This window comes from Heptranchias perlo, chromosome 15, assembly GCF_035084215.1.
Source record: "Heptranchias perlo isolate sHepPer1 chromosome 15, sHepPer1.hap1, whole genome shotgun sequence".
Taxonomy (NCBI): Eukaryota; Metazoa; Chordata; class Chondrichthyes; order Hexanchiformes; family Hexanchidae; genus Heptranchias; species Heptranchias perlo.
Genome location: NC_090339.1, coordinates 40,269,712 through 40,290,036, shown reverse-complemented (window position 1 = coordinate 40,290,036; position 20,325 = coordinate 40,269,712). Strand labels below are relative to the sequence as shown.

The 20,325-nt window shown below is 45.2% G+C and overlaps 1 protein-coding gene across 1 annotated transcript in view; it reads right to left on the bottom strand.

Moving 5' to 3' along the window:
• Positions 1–20,325, bottom strand: part of arhgef9a (Cdc42 guanine nucleotide exchange factor (GEF) 9a) — a 212,393-nt gene that overhangs the window by 59,471 nt on the left and 132,597 nt on the right. Inside the window, exons 8-9 of the mRNA XM_067996679.1 lie at positions 17,072–17,201; positions 2,895–3,026 (exon numbers count right to left, since the gene is read on the bottom strand). Coding sequence (XP_067852780.1) covers positions 2,895–3,026; positions 17,072–17,201 — 262 coding nt within the window. The remainder of the gene's footprint in view (positions 1–2,894; positions 3,027–17,071; positions 17,202–20,325) is intronic.

The following is a 20,325-nucleotide window of genomic DNA, read 5'->3' as shown; positions in this document are numbered from 1 at the left end:
AAGGATTCCAGTCCCTCCAGTACTTCCTCTCTCGGTATGTTTACCTTATTGAATATTTCACACCTCTCCTCTTTAACTACAACGTCCAGATCATCCCTTTCCTTTGTGAATACGGAGACAAAATATTCATTTAACACTCTACCCACATCCTCTGCTTCTACACACAAGTTACCCTTATCATCCCTGATAGGTCCCACCTTTTCCTTAGCTATCCTCTTGTTCTTAATGTACTGATAAAACACCTTTGGGTTTTCTTTAATCTTACTAGCTAATATTTTCTCATGCCCTCTCTTTGCTTTCCTTATTTCCTTTTTTACGTCATCCCTGTACTTTCTATACTCCTCTAGGCTTTCTGTAGTACTTAGTTTTCAGTGACAGTCATAAGCTTTCTTTTTCTGCTTTATCTTGCCCCGTATACTTGTAGACAACCAGGGGGCTCTAAATTTGGCAGTGCCACCCTTTTTCTTTGAGGGACATGTCTGCATTTTACTTTTTAGTGCCTCGCACTGGCTTGCCACTGATTTCTCCTCAAGTAGTTGTGTCCTGTCCACTTCTGCCAAATCACCTCTTAGTTCTGTAAAATTTGCCTTCCCCCAATTTAAAACGTCTACTCATGATTTAACTCTGTCCTTTTCCATAATAATGCTAAAACTAACTGAATTGTGGTCACTATCCCCAATATGGCCACCCACTATCACTTCACCAACTTGCCCATCTTCATTTCCCAGGACTAAATCTAGAATTGCATCCCCTCTTGTTGGGCTTGTCATGTACTGGCTAAAAAAGTTCTCCTGGACACCGATCAAGAATTTTGCACCTTCTGTGCCCCTCACACTGTTTGAATCCCAGTTTATGTTAGGGTAGTTGAAGTCCCCTACTATTATTGCCCTCTTATTTTTGCACTCAGAAATTTGCCTAAATATTTGTTCTTCAATCTCCCTTTTGTTATTCGGGGGTCTATAGTACACTCCTAGTAGTGTGACTGCCCCTATTTTATTTCTTAGCTCAACCCATATGGCCTTGATTGATGATCCATTTAGCATATCATCCCTTCTCACAACTGTAATTGATTCTTTAACCAATAATGCTACCCCCCCCTTCTTTTTTATCACCCACTCTATCCTGCCTGAAAACTCTATATCCAGGGATATTGAGCTGCCATTTATCCCCCTCTTTAAGCCAGGTTTCCATTATAGCAATGATATCATGCTGCCATGTGTCTATCTGTGCCCTTAGCTCATCTGCTTTGTTTGTAATACTCCTTGCATTGAAGTATATACCCTTCAACCCCGTCAAATTCCTGTGCTGAACACTATTTAACCTTTGCTTCTTTTGGCTTTCTGAGTCGCTAACTACGTCATTAACTGCTTTTCTGTTCCTGTTCCTCTCACCCTCACATTGTTGCAAGCCACACACCCACAACTCACAGGTCACACACACTGGCAGCTATTCAACCATGTCAGCTACATCACCCAAACATCTTGCAGGACACTCACCGACACACGTCCTGCTTTCTTGCGGAAGAAGGTGGCGCATAACAGGAGGCAGCAAGTGGCAGTGGTTCCATGGAACATGAACCTGCTGTCCTCTCTCAGAATAAAAGTATTCCTGTCCCACCCCTGCCACTTTGCCAGTACCCCTGCCACTTTGCCAGTGCCCTTGCTGTTACCTGTCAGCTAGTCAGTCCGCTCACTGTGGAGTATTGAAACTTTATTATAGGATCATAAGACGATAGGAACAGGAGTAGGCCACTTAGGCCCTCAAACCTGTTCCACCATTCAGTGAGATCATGGTCAATCTGTGACCTAACTCCACATACCCGTCTTAGCACCATATCCCTTAATATCCTTGGTTAAGAAAAATCTATCAATCTTAGATTTAAAATTAACAATTGAGCTAGCACTGACTGCTGTTTGTGGAACAGCGTTTCAAACTTCTACCACCCTTTGCAAGTGGAAGCGTTTCCTAACTTCGCTCCTGCAAGTCCTGGCTCTAATTTTTAGGCTATGTCCCCTAGTCCTAGAATTCAAGTATAGGAAACCTTCAAAAACAGATACAAATGCATCAGCAGCCAGAAGCAATAATCCAGCAACTAACCTGTAACTCCTGCATGATTCCTTTAAATAGCGCTGGTGGAGGGTCGTCCATGCTGTTTAAGACCTGTTCAGCTGTGCGAGGTTAAGGCAGTGCATTGGCTGGAGCGTTGAGTTCCAAAATTGCACCTGTCCCTTTAAATCAGCGTTGTACACTGATCTACTGCATATTCTCCCCACTTTACGTGCTGCCGGCGATCGTTACCTGCGCGTGCGTGAACGCCTTTACCAATATGGCGTCCGGCACATGTCACGCTTGCAGTGTCCGCGTGCATACCGTATGCCATTTTGGGTCCTTGGGAGTCTGCGTAGCGCCTACACAACGGGCGCTACATGGCCCAATTTAGAGCCCAAAGTCTTTAAACTTCTGTATTTTGCAGACTTTCTAGTGGTGTGCTCTGGCAGTTTATAGTTCAGATTGTTCTTTTTTTTTCAATTTTCTCCCCTTTTCTCCTGAAGACACAGACTCTTCCTCAGGCACAGTCCCACAGATACCAGCAGCTCTCCCTCACCTCAGCCAGGGGGCCATTCATCAGCAGGTGTTAATGGACAGAAAGCAGGAGCGCCGGACATTTTTTATGCCTCTCTAGCCGTTAGGCACTGAGGCCAATTGTAGCACTTCGGTTGTTGCCTCAGCTGAGATCAGCTGATTAGATGTAGTAATGGGAAGGTGGTAGGTCTGATATTTTGAAAGGGTGAGATCAAATGAGTCAAAGAGTTTTCTTCATTCAAACCTACCTTATGTTCTCACCTCAACTAGATAACCACAGACATAGAGGATCCACAGCCAAACTGTCTTACCTTTTTACACATCACCAATTGATGGTCAAATAGGAAGAAGGTCCTCTGCTGGTTTCGTCCATAAGGCTGGTAAATCCATGTCATTTCCCCAGAGTAGATCAACTCAGAGCTCCTGTCCAGAACATCGTCACCCTTAAAATATAAAAAGCACACCTCTCAAATAACAACTTGTATTTGTATTAAGTGTTTAATGTAATAAAATATCCCAAAGTGTTTCACATAGGAGAGAAATGAACCTAGCAGTAGAAGATTTAGGAGAGTTGGCTGCAGGCATGGTCTAAAAGATAGGTTTTGAAGAGTTTTTTTAAAAGTGAGGAAGGAAGCAGCAGAGCAAAGAGGTTTAGTTGTTGGGGGGGGAGAGGAGACGGGGAGTTCCAGAGGATGGTGCCAAGATATCCGAAAGCTCTGCTACCAAGCGATGAATGCAAGCAAAGGTATGTACAGGAGTCCAAAGTTGGTAGATCATAGGGAGCTGGCTGGGACATAGGGCTGGAAGAGGTTACAAAGGTAGGATGTGGTTATACGATTGGAAGGACTTGTAAACAAGGCCAAAGGTTTGAATTTGGTGAATTGGGAGGTGGAGAGCCTGTGGAGGTCAGTGAGAAAAGAGGTGATAGGTAAGACAGACCCAGTGCAGGACAGGGTGTGGGCAGTGGAGTTTTAAACAAGTTGGAGTTTGAGACGCTGGCAAAGAAGAACAATAAAGTCGGATTTTGAGGTAATGAAGCAGAGATGAGGGTTTCAGTAATGGAGAGGTGAGATAAGTTTACTGACAACACTAAGCTAGTATTTTCTAAATGGTGAGCAGCTAGGAACTGTGGATGAGCAGAAAGGTTTACGGGTCCAAGTATAGAAATCACAAAAAGCTAGTGGACAGGTACAAAAAATAATTTAAAAGGCTAATGGAATGTTGGCTTTTATCTGAAGAGGGCTGGAATACAAAAGGGTGGAAGTTATGGTACAGCTGCACAAAGCTCTGGTTAGATCCCATCTGGAATATTGCCTTCAATTCCAGGCACAGCACCTCAGGAAGGATATATTGGCCTTGGAGGAGATGCAGCGCAGATTCACCAGAATGAGACCAGGGCTAAAAGAGTGAAATTATGAGGACAGGTTGCATAGACTAGGCTTGTATTCCCTTGAATATATTAGATTAAAGGGTTATCTAATTGAGGTGCTTAAGATTAAAGGGTTATCTAATTGAGGTGCTTAAGATTATTAAAGGATTTGATAGGGTAGATGGAGATAAACTATTTCCTCTGTTGGAAGAGTCCAGAACAAGGGGGCATAACCTTAAAATTAGAGCTAGGCCATTCTGAGGTGGTGGCAGGAAGCACTTCTTCACACAAAGGTAGTGGAAATCTGGAACTCTCTCCCCAAAAAGCTGTTGAGGTTAGGTCAATTAAAAATTTCAAAACTGAGATTGATAGATTTTTGTTAGGCAAGGGTATTAAGGGTTATGAAATCAAGGCGGGTAGATGGAGTTAAGATACAGATCAACCATGATCTAATTAAATGATGGAACAGGCTCAAGGGGCTGAATAGTCTATTCTTGTTCCTAGAACCATAGAACCATAGAAAAGATACAGCACAGAAGGGGGCCATTCGGCCCATCGTGTCCGCGCCGGCTCGAAGAACAACCAGGTGCCCATTCTAATCCCACCTTCCAGTACCCGGTCCATAGCCCTGCAGTTTACAGCACTTTAGGTGCAAGTCCAGATACTTTTTAAAACTTTGCCCCTAAGTTCCTATAGGGGCAAAGGCATGCAACTCTGCAGAGATAAAAACGCTGGAGTAAGTCAGGAGTCAGTTAGACACTATGGGCTCAATTTTAAAAGGGCGGTGGGATGGCAGCAGGTTGTGGGGGGGGGGGGGGTCAATAGGCACGTAGCAAACTCCATAAAATAAAAACTTATCTTTCCCCACGCAATCATGACTTAATTGGTGGCCCTTAACGTGGCTTCCGGGTTTGCCGTCCGAAAGCTGTGCAGTGGGCGGACTGAACACCCGCATGACAGGCTGTCAGCAAAAGACAGCAAAATAGGCTGGAGCAAAGAGTCATAGAGTCATAGAGTTATACAGCACGGATAGAGGCCCTTCGGCCCATCGTGTCCGTGACTAAGAAGACACAATGGAGCAACACGGGCAAGGCTACTCCAAGGTTTAATGATGCCTCACTTCAGCTGCCACTGCCCAGGGTGAGGAGGAGGAGGGAGTTATTTTACCCGGCGGACAGGAGGAAGCGCCCTGCCTCTGCCACCAAGAAAGCCTGGCTCGAGGTGGCAGAGGAGGTCACCAGCAGCAGCAACATATCCCACACCTGGGTCCAGTTCAGGAAGCGTTTCAATGACCTAACTAGGTCAGCAAAAGTGGGTACACTTACTGATTCTCCTGCATTCCATGTTGCACATCAGCACCACCCCCACCCCAACTCATTCTGCACTGCCAAGACTACTCTATCGCATCACTCCTCACACCCACTTAAGGCTCATCCTCAACTTACCTGCATTTCCTGAGCACTTCTTCACCTCCCCATTTGTGACCCCACCACTGCCACTCACCCCAATCCTGATTGAATGTGATGTCTCTGTCTCATACTCACCCTCTGATGCACCTCTTTTCATGGTCAGCCTCACCCAAACCAATGCATTCATCGGCTGACCACTTCACCATCACTCACTCACACATCTGTATTTTCTCCCATTCTAGGAGAAGAGAGCGCAAAATGCACGGGAGAGGGCAAGAACCGGAGGGAGGCCTTCACAAATAGTGGTCCTCACAGACACGAGGGAGGAAGCCCTGCAGATCAGCCGCACTCTCGAGTGCCTGTCCATCGGGGACGCCAAGACTGGCATCCCACAAACGTCTAGTGATACAACTTTAACATTCATCACACACAACGTGAATTGATGTTAACAGTGCTTGGCATGTTGAACACCTCAGTACGCTCATCACAACATGCCTTCTGTTCTCTTATAGGCCCTTCAACGACCGCAGTGATGACAGAGGGCGATTCCTCAGAGGGGCTCCAGGCCTCTGGGGGCACATTGTCACATCTTAGTGAACCATCCACCAGCGCAGATACTCATACCTTGGTGGGTCCTAATAGTCAGTTAGTTGGGTTGGCAACTGGTGAGTCACCACGCACAAGTGTGCACGAGCAGACACTGGTGGCAGGGGCAACTGTAGAGAGTCCGTGTCGGTGGGCGCACTCCTCTCCAGGTTCTGCTCAGCTGGACGCAGATGCTGAACCCTGGGGGCCATACTTTAAAAGGAGAACGATCGAGGGAAGCAGCACATTTGTGAGGTACTGGAGCAGGTGCCACGCACACTCTCCACAATAGCGCAGGGGATGGAATGGTAGCACAGGTACGTAAGGGAATCTCTGAGATAGTGTCACAGGGACATGAGCAACTGTTTGAGATAGTGTTGCACATAACTGCTGAAATGTCTGAGGTAGTGCCGCTGGTAACTGCAGAAATGTCAGAAGAGAAGGCTAGCCTTCATTGAGCTTCAAGTACGGCTCACAAATGAGTCCATTCAAGCCCTGACAACGGCCGTTCGGACTCAGGGTGAACAACATTCTGCCGCCATAAACAGGCAGACAGATACACTAGCACTGGCCTTACAAGGCATCACACGTGTCCTCCAAACTGTTGTCCAGCAGAGTGTTAGGAGTGATGTGGCCCTGGCCCAGGAGAGGGATGATGGTGAAAGGGGACATGGAAGTGGGGACACCACTCAAAGTGCCCCCACGTCTCACCCGTTGCCCCCCCTCAACCAGTACCCGCAATGCTGCCTCCTCTCCAGGTGGCCGAGTCTGCCCCTGCACATGTGCAGGTGGAGAAGTCTTTGGAGGGGCCCTCATGGGCTCCAAAACCCAGAGGGCGTAGGCCGAAAGCATCTAAGCAGTCAGGGCATGAACATGAGCAACCTGCCACTACTTCTGCTGCAGCCACAGGGATGTACCACGTAGAAGCGGTAGGAAAAGAAAGGCTAAGGATTTGTGATCACGAAGGGTATGCACAAGAGTGTCTGACAGATGGTCATGTTTTTCATTTATATTTGTTTTTTGTTAAAGTCACATTAAATATTATCATTCTCACCACTACTGCCACGTCTTGCCTATTCTTGACTGGCTTTTGTGATAGCGCCCTTTCATGTGTTTCACCATGAACACTTGATGCCACCCAGTGGATCACTTTAAAGTGGACGTATGCGTAGTTGCAGGAAGTTTTGTGTGGGGGAGGAGGGGGCTGGTGTTGGTGCCGGTCTTTCCAGGTGTTGTGAGGACTGGACTCTTCTCACTTTCTGATCTTATGAGAACCGTTCACATATGAGTGACTCCCTGGCCTCATGGGCAGCCAGGTGAGCTGCTGCTCTGCCCTCCTGCTCCTCCTCCTCCTCCTGCTCCTGTTCCTCCTCAAAGTGGATAGCAAATGTAGATGCTGGATGAGGGGATGGGGGCTCCTCAACCGGTACCCCTCTCTGTTGTGCCATGTTGTGCAGGACACAACACACTACCACAATGTGACCCACTTTCACTGGTGTTTATTGAAGTGCTCCCCCAGAACGATCGAGGCACCAAAATCGCATCTTCAGCAGACCTATCGTATATTCAATTATAGACCTGGTGGCAATGTGGCTGTCGTTGTATTGATGCAGCTGCTCGCTGATGAGATTCCTCAGAGGTGTCATGAGCCACGTCTACAGGGGGTATCCCTTGTCCCCGAGGAGGGTGTTCGGTGCATGGAAGAGGCCCGGGATGTGGGATTCCCTCAGAATGAAGGAATCGTGGCAGCTGCCAGGGAATCTGGCACACACGTGAAGAAATCTTTTGTGGTGGTCACAAATGAGCAGAACGTTGATGAACAGTCCTGGCTCGTGTGGAGGCACTCAGATTGCTCTATGTATGCAATCAATTGTGCCCTGTGCCCATGGGAAGCCAGCCAGAGTGGAATTCCACTGCCCTCTCCATCTGGCTGAGGTCATCCATGGGGAAGTTGACGTATTGCGAGGCCCTGCGAAACAAACCATTGGCGACCTGCCTTATGCACTTGTGTGCAGACGACTGAGAGACCCTGGCGATGTCACCGGTGGCACCCCGGAATGATCCGGAGGCAAAGAAGTTGCCGCCAGGCCCAGCCGGGAGCAGCTCGGCATGAAGGAGGCTGCAGGTGTCTGCGACCACCTTGCGACTCGCTCTCAGCCTCCGTATGCACTGCTCCTCAGAGAGGTCCAGGAAGCTGAGCCTTGGCCTGTAGCCCCTCTGACGAGGGTAGTGCCTCCAGCGACGTCACTCTCTCTGTTGTTCCCCTCTGTGCTCTTGTGCAGGTGCCTGTGGCACAGCACTGTGTTGTGCAGCTCCAAGTGGTGGAAGTGCACGCCGTGCCTGGCAAGGATGGTGATGTTCCTCATCCTTGGATGTAGTGGTGAATGCAGCTATGGCGGCCCCACCCCCCCCCCACCCCCCAATCCTGATGGCGTCAGTTTGAGGGGGTCCAAAAAGTTGGTAAATATGCGTAAACAGAAGAATTCTGAGTGGAAACCAAGAATTTTCAGTCAAAACGCAAAAGATCTCCCAGCCAAAAGTTTGTCTGAGAGAACTGAGTGCCATGCTGCAATTACTCACCTTTTATCCCCATCCGTCAAACAGGGATTTAAATGTCCAAATGGCTGCCGGCTGAAACACGACTCTTTCACCATGGCGCGTTTCACACAGCACGGAAAACATGTTGAAGCAGTGTTGAAATCACTTGCCTTCTTTGCTAATTGGATTTATGTACATTTCAAGTACTTTAATTACTTGATTTAGTGTTTAAATACCTTCCCATCGGCTTTAATTGCCGCCGGGACTTCTGGGTTCGGGAACAGCGCGCGCACCCAGATGACTCTGGGTTGTGCGTGCTCTTCAACGGGTTGGAGCCGGGATTCCTGCCCGGTCCAGAAGATCCTGATTTTCTTTGCCCCACCCACCCCCAATGCAACCGGACTTTGGTTTTAAAATTGAGCCCTATGATATGGAGACCCTAGGTTTCTACAGAAGGATGAGCTAGATGGATCGATGGGCTTCTCTCATCTGCAATCATCTTTCTGATCATTTGTACGCTCTACTTCAATGGCCTTCCCTATTGCACAACCTTGTCCTTTGTGTGAAAAACTTCTTTTAGAAATCAGAAATTGCAGAAATTATCCCACATATGTAGCAATTGTTTGCCCTTCGCCAGTGTTTGACATTACATTTAATAATTTGATAATTATTGTTGGAGATTCAGGGGCCCAATTTAAAGTGAAAACTGTCGCTCAAGCAACATCGGGACGAAAATTTCAAACTGAGTCTTTATGAAATTAACACGAAGAAAAAGTGGAGAATGCTGACTAAAAACAAAAATAGCCTTTACAAATAAAATTCTCAGCTCTTTGTATGTTTCAATATTTTCTTTACTGAATTAATAAGTGAAATGACTTGTAAAATGTAATAATTAAATAAAACTGTTTTGTTGTCACAAAACAAGAGTTAATGTTAGCATTACTTTAACAATTTAGACATAAAAACAGCCACAAAGACTGTGCCTCCGTGTAATTTCAAACCCTGTTATTAGTACTGATTTTTGATTTAGTATTGAGAGCAACAATTTTTAAGCCTTTAAGTAGAGAGATAATGCCCGAATGTGGCCAGAAATAAACACCAAAAATGGGAAAAATAGAAACCAAAAAGCTAATTATAGGGCTATTTTCATACAAGTATGGTTATAGGCTTTTGTCATAATGGAAATAATCCTTTATTCCATTCAAAACACAGGAATGCTTCCCATGGAACGCTGTTGTTAGTGTAACATATGCACAGTCAGACATTTTGGTGTTTATTTTACTGTGAACAAAACCTGTTATACAGTCTACTCCTGTTAATTCAAGGTCATTCTTTCATTGAAAAAAAATTAGAATTATCCAGTAGTTCAAACCATGATATCTCTCACACATTCCATCACAATTTTAATAAAACAGCACAGGAGGCATTTTGATCCATTTCAATGCAAATTGAACAGATAATTCAAAATAAGCAAATTCGAATAAAGAAGACAACACGCTATTTGTGTGGTGGCCCAGTGGATGCACATTTGATAATCTGGTGTTCTAGTGACTCTGGGTATAAAGTATCTGTTTCTCCTGTGGTTTGGGGACAGATTGTCAATTTCCCTTGTGTTTATTTGGGAGAAGAGTTATGCATCTGATGTACCCATTTAGCCGAGTTTTCTTTTCAGGGTGGTTTACATAAGAACATAGGAAAGGACCGGAAAAGACCATTGATGGCCATTTGGCTGGTCCGAGTGTCTAGGAAATATCATACCATACCTTCTATCAAATTTTATGCCTGCTATTTATCCAACTCCCTCTTCAATTTGCTGATACAATTAACCCTCTACCTCCTTGGTTGTCTATTCCATATATTTACCATCCTCTCTGTAGATAAATCTAAACTGTCTTTTCATCATCCCACGTCTAAGTTTCAGCTTGTTGTAGGATCTGTGCATATGTTAAACATATTGGGGGTTAAATTGGTTAACCCCAGAAAACGGGTGCGGGGTTCATGGTGCACGATTAACCCACGCCCGGTCGTTGAGATGCAGGCAGCACGTAACATTCGTGCTGCCTGCTAATCTACATGATTGCTGCGTGCAGCCAGCGCTACCTGTGCTGTGAGTGGCTGCACGCACCAGCAGGGGGCCCCGATATCAGGAGTAGCTAGCACTACTTAAAGGCAGTCTGCTTCTCTTAAAGGGGAGGTGCTCGGTGGCTGCAGGAAGTGGTGTAAAGTGATATCTGGGTTGGAAGATATTGAGGAACGACTGCACCTGCAAGAGAGTGTGCACCAACGGTCTCAGAAGGTGCACTGGAGGCCTTGGTGGAAGAGGTGGATAGATGGAGGGGGGCAGGAGGCCCTCCAGACACATCCTTATGAGGCAGTGGGAGGCTGTGGCGCACAAGGTCAATGCCAGGAGCATCACTCCACGCAAATGGATGCAATGCTGGAAGAAGTTCAATGATTTGAGTGGTCAAGGTGAGAGTGATCAACTGTCACGTGGCATATCCAGCAACTGTACCACTAGCCTCATCCACTGCTCCACGCACTCCACCCCCTGTCACCCACCAACCAACAAACTCTTTCAATCAGTGTGCAACTCTGCGAATCAGATGCTGCATCTCACCCTCACACGTTATCACTCTTGCAGACTGCACACCCACCACTCACAGGTCACACACGCTGGCAGCTATTCAACTATGACAGCCAAACATCTTGCAGGACACTCACTGACACAATTCCCTCTTTCTTGCAGGAGAAGTTGGCACATAACAACAGGCAGCAGGAAAGACCTGGGGAGAACAGGCACGTCTCCACGTCCTCACCCCATGGAGCACATCATGCTGGCGATCATTGTGCAGTCCGTCGCTGTGGCTGTGGCAATGATGGAGGTATCGATGATGAGGTTCTCTGCGTACCTAATCCTCCATCTCGCTTCCCACTTCTCCCTCAGTCCACAATCTCTACTGACTCATGTGCAGCAGATGGTGTAAACACACACATGTCTTACTTTCTCCTCTCCCCTCACCTCAACTCAACCCGTGTCTCTTTGTTATTTCAGTTACCCAAGACCTGGAACCGGCATCGTCAGAGGAGGCACAGGAAGATGACAGTGATGTTGCAGACACACTGTTACTCGATCTTACACTCGCAGCCACCAGCTCAGATACTGACATTGCGCGTACTTTAGAGACTAGGATAGAGGAGGAATCTGCATGTGATGAGACACTGGGCACAAGTGCGCAGGAGCCGGGGCGGAGGGAACAGATACCGCGGGTGCCAGCTTGCTGGAGGGCGAGGTCGCACAATGGTGCTGCTGCTGAGGAGTCAGATGATGACTTTGATGGGCCAGGTTACAGAAGAAAACTGTTGGGCATACACAACCAAATGCTTGGTGCAATGGAAAGCCTACCAGAAAGCCTGTGCACCATGAGAAGGGGCATGGAGGAGTCCAGCTCCAACTTGACACAGGGCTTTGCACAGAGCTTGGAGCACATCCTTTCACGCATGGAACGGGTGGTCACCTCCATCAGCACACCTGTGGAACCCACCATGATGCAGCGTCTGATGACCGATGTCTCAACTTCCATTGCAGCACAAACAACTACCATCCAAGGTCTGCATGCTTCATTTGGAGCTCAGACTGCTGCTTTGGCAGCTCAGACTGCTGCTATCGTGGCTCTGGGTTCCACTGTTGAATGGGGCTTCCAGGGTGTCATAGCACTCCAGCAATCTGTTCTCCAGCTGATCACCAGGATTTCTGAGGTGCCGCCCCGGGAGAGTGGCAGCGGTGCCATGGGAGACGAACCTGCTGTCCTCTCTCAGGATGACAGCATTCCTGCTCCCACCCCTGCCACTCCGCCAGTGCCCTTGCTGCTGCCTGTCAGCCAACCAGGCCAGACTGCTGCAGCCCAGGCCAAGATGATGCAGTCTGAAGCCGGGCCATCCCGGCCCAGAGCTGCTCGAGGTCATCCTCGAAGACCACCTGCACCCTCCTCCATTGAAGGTCAGCAGCCTTCTACCACCCATGCTCCAGCCATTTGGGATGCACCTCGTAGGAGCACTAGGAACGACAGCCACTATGGGAATGCACAAGGGTGAATAGTTTCATTTTGTTTGCTTTTTTGCATATGTTAATTGATAAACTTGAATTTGGATTTGCATCTGGCGTCGGCTTTTATTTCTGCGATTAGGGAGGAAGCAAAGTGTAATTATAAGGAGGACAATTTGATGGTAATGTCGGAGCAGAAAGGTAAGGAGTGGAGGACTGATGGTGAATGGGGAGATGTCCTTGAGGTTACTGGTATCTCTCATTCATAATCTGATCACCGAGAGCCCTGGCAGATAGGGCGTGTCTACTTTGTTGCCTCCTTGCCTCTTCTTCCACTTCCTTCTGCACTTCCTCCTCCTCCTCCTCCTCCCCCTCCCCCTCTTCTCGTAGCTTGTCCTGCTCTGTGTGGCCTCTCTGCATGCTCCCAGTCATGTTCAATTCTCAGAGGAAGCCCTAGCAGGCCACCCATGTCTGGAAGCAGCTTTGGTCAGCACGCTATTTTAAATGCCACTAACAGTACTGCAAGACCAGCCAGACCACGCTCTATAGAATACTGCAACTTTCTCCAAGGAGAGGAAACTCCCACAAACATGCACAATTGTACCAGCAGCCAGAATAACTAATCCAGCAACTACCCTGTAACTCCTGCACGATCCCTTTAAATAGCGCTGATGGCTGGGGGGGGTGGAAGGGGGTTCCTTCATGCCTTTTAACTCCTGTTCAGCTGTGCGAGGTTAGGACAGTGCATTGGTTGGAGCGGGGAGTCTGAAAATGGCACCGGCTGCTTTAAATCAGCGTTGCACACTAACCTACGTCATAATCTCCCTACTTTACATGCTGCCGGCGTTTGCTAGGTGCGCATGCATAGGCACCTTTACCAAGATGGCGTCCTGCGCACGTCACGCCAGAAGTGTGCGCAAGCATCGCCGATGCCATTTTCGGAACGTAGGAGTCTGCGTAGCGCCTACAAAATGGCGCAATTTAACCCCCACTGACACTTATCTTGTCTGTACCCTTTAGGATTTTGAATACTTCAATAAGATCACCCTCTGAGCCTTATCTTCAAGTTATTCATGTCATTATTCTTTTATATTCCCTGGTCCTTGGGGTATTTTTAAGTACCCTTTATTTTTAAATAAATATACATATGTATATGTAGCGTTATCTTTTTCCTTGGGGTTGGGGACTGTGCATCTGTTGTGTTAATTTCCTGTGTGATTGGAGGTAGAGGGGCCACGTAACTGACATGTCAATTTCCTCACTAATTTTGGAGTAAGTGTACAACATATCCATTTCTCTAGGGATCTGGAAGGAGAGACATAATATGCAACAAAGGTACCCATTTCCTTGGTAACTAGGATGATTATACATCCCCAGTGGCCTGTAAGACCCATATCACACTCTTATCCATCATGTACCCACTATCAGATACCATTTGTCAAGCCATAACTTGCTAACTACAAATCCACTGAATGATATACTAGTCAACTATCGTTGCAAGGTGTAACGTGAAAATTGGGACATTAGAGGACCTTCTTACCTCTTAGCTCTAAGCGTACAACTGGCCAAAGAATTGCTATCCAAATGAAACCTACCAAGGAAACAATGGCATGCCCTCAACCATGGGAGAACAGCAGTGGTGAGAGACTAACATCCCACACCTCGATGAGCACAAAAAGTGAAATAAAGAAAAAAATCAGTGGTATTTGGAAATGTAATGTTAGTACACAATAAGCTCAACACTTTGGCAAGGTTTAGCAAACTTTAATGAAAGAACTGTAAACACACCTTGTGGTGTAATTTCTTGTGTACACTATTTTTAGTGCCTTGCTTAAAGCGTTTGTGTTTAATTGCTATCAGTGTTATTTTAATACAGTTGTTAACCTATTTATTTTAAACAGGCAATGACTCTTAAAATAAGGCAGACTGGAATTTAAGTGAACGTGTGAACTAAAGTGCTAAAATAGTGCACAGAAAAAAAATTAAGCCCCTTTTGTGTTAGAGATGGAGGTTCTCTGTTTATCAGGATACTGCAGCATTTACATCATAAAGGTCATCTGTTTTCCCTCGGGGAGGTTGAGGAAACAATGTGATCATAGTAACAGCCTTAACTGTTCCCATGGCAATCATGTCAGTTCTGTGCTACCCAAAGGCAACAGAAGTGGAGTCCATCTTTTAATCCCTATTTTATATTTTTGAAGTCTTCTGAAGGCTGCCCTTTGAAGCTGTTCGGAAACATCCAAATTTAAAGATTGCTGTTGCCTCAAGTTCATCTCATTTCGAGCTCCCAGCGTCAACATTCCATGTCACGTATAATATGGTTAGATGCAGAGTAAAGCTCCTTCTGCTCCAGCCTAACAATACGCGCGCCACCCCCTCCCCCACCATAAACTCAGAAGATGTGTAGCTGTGTGAATTTTTTCCCCATTTCTTACAGCTGCCATCCCATGGACTCTTTGAGTGACATTACCAATCTAGTGTCAAATTCGGGGTAATTTTGCTCCGTAGGCCCACACCAATTAAGAACTGGATTGAGATTCCCCAAATTTATCCATACAACCAGCAAACAGAGGAAATCTTCATCACATCACTTTCAGTTGAACTCCCATTAGTGCGGACTGGAGTTTATCCAGTGATTAGCTGAGGTGTAATGACCAGGAAGGTTCTATTCCCCATCTGTGCTGTTAGCTGATGGCAACTGGAGCAGCGGTACAGTTGGTACATTCAGTGCTCCTGGGTTGGGCGGGACTAGAACTGCATATTTGTGAACATTAGGTGAGGACAGCCGGAATGTACCAAGCCCATGGCTAAATAGCCTGCCAACAGTCATTATCATGGCTCAAACATAAATAATGGTCATTTGGAAAAGGTATCAACAGATAATCAGCACCTGTGGAATTGTACTCCAGCTACTAGACAACACCTTCATGGGGGGGGAGCTGTGCAAATTGGTAAGAAAAGGTTTTAAAAAAATCATGTGACTGGATGAGACAATCTCCATAACGGCACATAGCAAGGCCCAATGCCCATCAGTGACACGTCTATTAAAAGCTGATTGGCAAGTTCTTTAACTATTTGCATAATGGCACTGAATCCTTCCACCATGTGGGAGTGTCACACTGGTACAAAAGAATGTTAGAATATGCCCAATAATATCTCAGTCCTTGGCAAGGCTGGCAAAGTTATTCTTCCTACTTCAGGGAAACTAACTGCCGATGAAATATGATGATTAACAAACTGGGAACTTTATGGTCAGTGACACTAAGGTCATCTTCTCCATGCCGTCCATAGGTGCAGAATTGTCCTCCATGTGTTCTCTTGTTGTGTGTGTAAAGGCTTGACATGGGAGACAGGCATCAGCAACTGAAAAAGCATTTATTATATTGATACCTGAGATAGAAGTCAGGTGCAAGATCTCCTATCCTGACTGGTCCTATCCCATCCACTAACCTACCTCAGTGATAAGGTCTTGATTTAAATTAAGAATGGCAACCTTCCTCATAGTGCTTAGGCTGTAGCCATTTTCTTACTCAGTGTCATTACAATAGCAAGAAAGGTTTGACCCTAAGAATGAAAAGCTGCAATAATGCACCTAAGTAGAATTATTTCATTCTAAACAAGTCCTCGTTCATTTTCTCTAAAGCGTGTGAACATTGAAAAATGAAAATTTTGCAATCACCCTCTATGTTTCTTGGGATTGACTGCTGGTTGATTTTCTGTTTCAGCCATTATCCATCTTATCAGTTTTTTAAGCAACCAGAATCTCCTTTCTGATTTGGCACTAGACATTTAGGTGAAATTTGGGCAGAATTTAGACAAGGTGAAGTTCTTTTTTAAGCTCTGTGAAATAACGGTTGTTGTAGACGTGTGTTTTCACTGCAGCCCTTTAGTACAGGATACCACCAAGGTTGGGAAAAATAAAAGCAAAGAGACTGCAAAACAAGAAGTAGTGATTTGAAGTTTGTGATATATGGAAAGTGCAGCAGTATTTGTAGTAACTGAAGCAGATATTGAGACAACTTGGCATTTTTTGGTGAATTTGTTGAATTGCAAGAATATAAATAATGCTTTTGCCCATAAGACACACGGCACTATCTGGGAGAAAGGGCTTTAGTATAAATGTGATCTATGTCAATGAAGAAGGAAAGAAAACTGAAGATTGGGGATACTGAATGAGGGGCACCAAAAAAAAATCACATGATTCAGGAAGGAGATCTGAATGGACAGACATTCTCTAGTGATCTGATTACGAGACCTACCCATGTATATGGAAGCTGATGAAGAAAGAAGAAGTAGGGAAGAAAAAAAAGTAAAGAAAAATGGCTTGAAAATATATATATTATTATAGTTATAACCATGTAATTTTTTAGGCTAGGTCCTTAACAATGGCAGTATTTTCATATAAAAATTAATTTGATTGTGCTGCTTAACGTTAATTGTTTCAATTTAATTATTTAACTTGTGTACAATATAAAACTTTATAAGTTAAATGCTAAAGCAAACATTAGTATTGAACCATGTTACAGCCTACAATGAAAGGCCTACCTCCCAGTCAAGGACTGAAGCTTGCCATTGAGCCATCTTGTCAATATTTTCCAATCTTCTTTTGCGTTCATTGATTTGTTGAGTCACATTCCTCATGACCGCTAGAGCTGCAGCAACGTATCTATAGTCACTGGAACAGAAGGAAAAAAGGTTTTGATTTCTCTTCCTAAAATTCTCAATTGAAATGGGATAAGCAATGGTCTATATCCAGCCCACCTTTCCCTTCTTTCCAAGTGCAAAGCAACCAATGCTGTGCATATTCAGACATATAGCCCTCAAATTAATTCTGGGCCTGGGGTGAACTCCCAGAATTAAATAGCTGGGAGTGAAGCAGAGGGGGCAAAAATCAGGTTTGACCCAGGAATGCTAGGTCTCCACCCAGAAGAAGAGCTATAGAGAATTTCCACTGGGGCCTGGGGCAGACTGAAGTTCCATTTGCCTCTTAGAAGGCCCACATCATCAGAAGAAGGTGGAGTTGGGGAATGGTTTCCCCCACCAGAATTCCTGCAGCTCCATAAGCTCTCCGAGATTTAGATATCAGAAAGACACCAGCATCCAAATTCATAGAGAGGTGCAAGTGGGCCCATCATGGTGCCTAGGCCTGGTTTTTAACCTGGACACTCCAGAAGACTGCCAGCAGCCCAGCAAATCCTCCCTATTATAAAGGGACAGATTGTCATCAATTTGTAAGACTTTTAGGCCGACCACAACCAGCTTGTCTCCATTCCCTTACCTCAAGTGGCTTGCCAACTTCACATCTTCCTCTCCCACCCCCCACAAATGTGCCCAAGTTTGTGTCTATACTGCTGCAGGCACCCACTTTTAGTATATAAAATAATTGCCGCTGCTCTGATCCCAAATACTCTAGCGAAGTCAGGAGTGTAGGTCAGTGATGCAGCTGATGCCCTGCTATACCTACAACCAAAAAGCAAGGAAGCCATAATGAACCTTTATAAAACACTGGTTCGACCACAACTGGAGTATTGTGTCCAGTTCTAGCCACCGCACTTTAGAAAAGATGTGAAGGCCATAGAGAGGGTGCAGAAAAGATTTACTAGAATGATTCCAGGGATGAGGGACTTTAGTTAAGTGGATAGACTGGAGAAGCTGGGGTTGTTCTCCTTGGAACAGAGAAGATTGAGAGGAGATTTGATAGAGGTATTTAAAATCATGAAGGGTCTAGACAGAATAGATAGAGAGAAACTGTTCCCATTAGCGGAAGGGAAAAGAACCAGAGGACATAGATTTAAGGTGATTGGCAAAAGAACCAAATGTGACATGAGGAAAAACTTTTTTACACAGCAAGTGGTTAGGATCTGGAATGCACTGCCAGGGTGGGCGGTGGAGGCAGATTCAATCATGGCTTTCAAAAGGGAGCTGTGTAAGTATTTGAAAGGAAATAGGGGATAGGGAGGGGGAGTGGGACTAGCTGGATTGCTCTTGCATTGGGCTGGCACGGACTCGACGGACCAAATGGCCTCCTTTTGTGCTGTAACCTTTCTATGGGGATTCTATGATTCTAACAGTAGCAGGAAACACAAGGTTCTGCAAGTCAAGAGCTGGAAGTTGTCTATTGGGTCATATCCTAGGTTAGATACTGTGCTTTCACCTCAAAGAGCAGGGTTTAAATCCAGTTTATAATAATGGGGTGAAAGTCTCCTTGTCTCTGCTATCTTAATCCAATGCTTAGCATGTATGGGAACAACACAAAACTTTGCCTAATTTGGCAATAATTAACTTTGTATTGGGAATCTCATTCAGACAGACCACAGGATGGCTGATGTGAAAAAGTGTGAAAGCATAATACGGGCGCAATAGCATATGCAGTGACCATTATTAGTTGAACTGTGTACAGCAGAACTGACCGCTTCATTTATACAGGCATATTGAAATGTTGAATCTGGATAACAGTACTTAACCCTAATCAATCTTAACCCTACTGGGAAAATTCTTCAAAAGGGACTGCACTTTTGCTTCTCAGACTTGGGTTCAAATAAATCCGGTCCAGACTGATAAGACGGAAATGTCCTATGTCTGAAGGCTGTAACAATCTTGTGTGAAATTAGTTTTAGCAATTCCTAATAAATAAGAGCCCACAGCACAAAATTGCTCCTAATTTGGCACAAATTGGCAACCTCATTCAGAGAGGTCACAGAATGGTTTATACTGAAAAAAATGTTGCACTGGAGCAAAAGGGAATGCTCTTCTGAGGTTGAACAAAGCAGAGAGAGCTTTTCTGTGCATCTAATTATACTATATTTGAGCTGACCTGAGACCTGGGATGCCCAAAATGAAGAGTGTTTCATTCCACACAGCTAACATCCCTCGCGTTGATATGACAAGGACATAATTAACACCAAAAAATAATTTGAATAAAAGATTCTTCATTGTTCTTTAAAGAAATTTTAGGCTATCATCAGACAAACAGATTTGGACCACAAGACGTTTTTGAAACAATGTGTGGTGAAGACTTGAGACACAGATGTCCAGAAGCATTCCAGACTATGGAAAAAGAGCCATGTATTATTAGTTCAGCATTGCCTGAAGATTCTTGTGAGTGCCTGATTGAAACGCAATCTCAGACATAAAAAAATTCCTCCTGAAGCAGTTAATAAACAAAAACCCAAAACAGGCAAATATCCTCGGGGGCGATTTCAACTTTTTGGAAAATTAGCAACAAAGTTCCGGGTACTGTGAAGATACCTTTCAATGTCTTTATTTTCTGTTAATTACTGATAGTTATATATTCTTTTTTCTAAAACCCCTATTCGTGTGCTATAGTATTTAATTCACAGAATGTCATGCAGGACAACACACGGGAGCCTCATCCTATTGTGTCACATAGGGGTAGATGTGAGTTTATATCCCTTGTTCTACATATAACCAATTCTTGATTTCAGCTGTCCTGTCAAAGTGAGGATGTCAGTTTTTTCAATGGCTCATTTGGCAAATGCACTGTCCAATGTAGAACTAAGCCATGCAGATTGGCACGGTCCCAGGTTCATTACGTGCTCTGTGCTGTGTTAGCTGCTCTTAAACTGGGGTGCCTAAATTATCTTTACAGCTCTTGAGCTGGTGAGAGGAAATATTAACTAGGATTCCTGTCCTTAATCACTATCCAATGAATAGCTGGAAAGCAGTTGTGTGTGAACCTCAGATGAGGAAAGAGTGAGCCTTTCCAACCAAGGGGTTCTGAGAGCAACTGTAACATTTCTGCCACTACCCAAGCTGAGATCAGCTACTTCAACATAGAC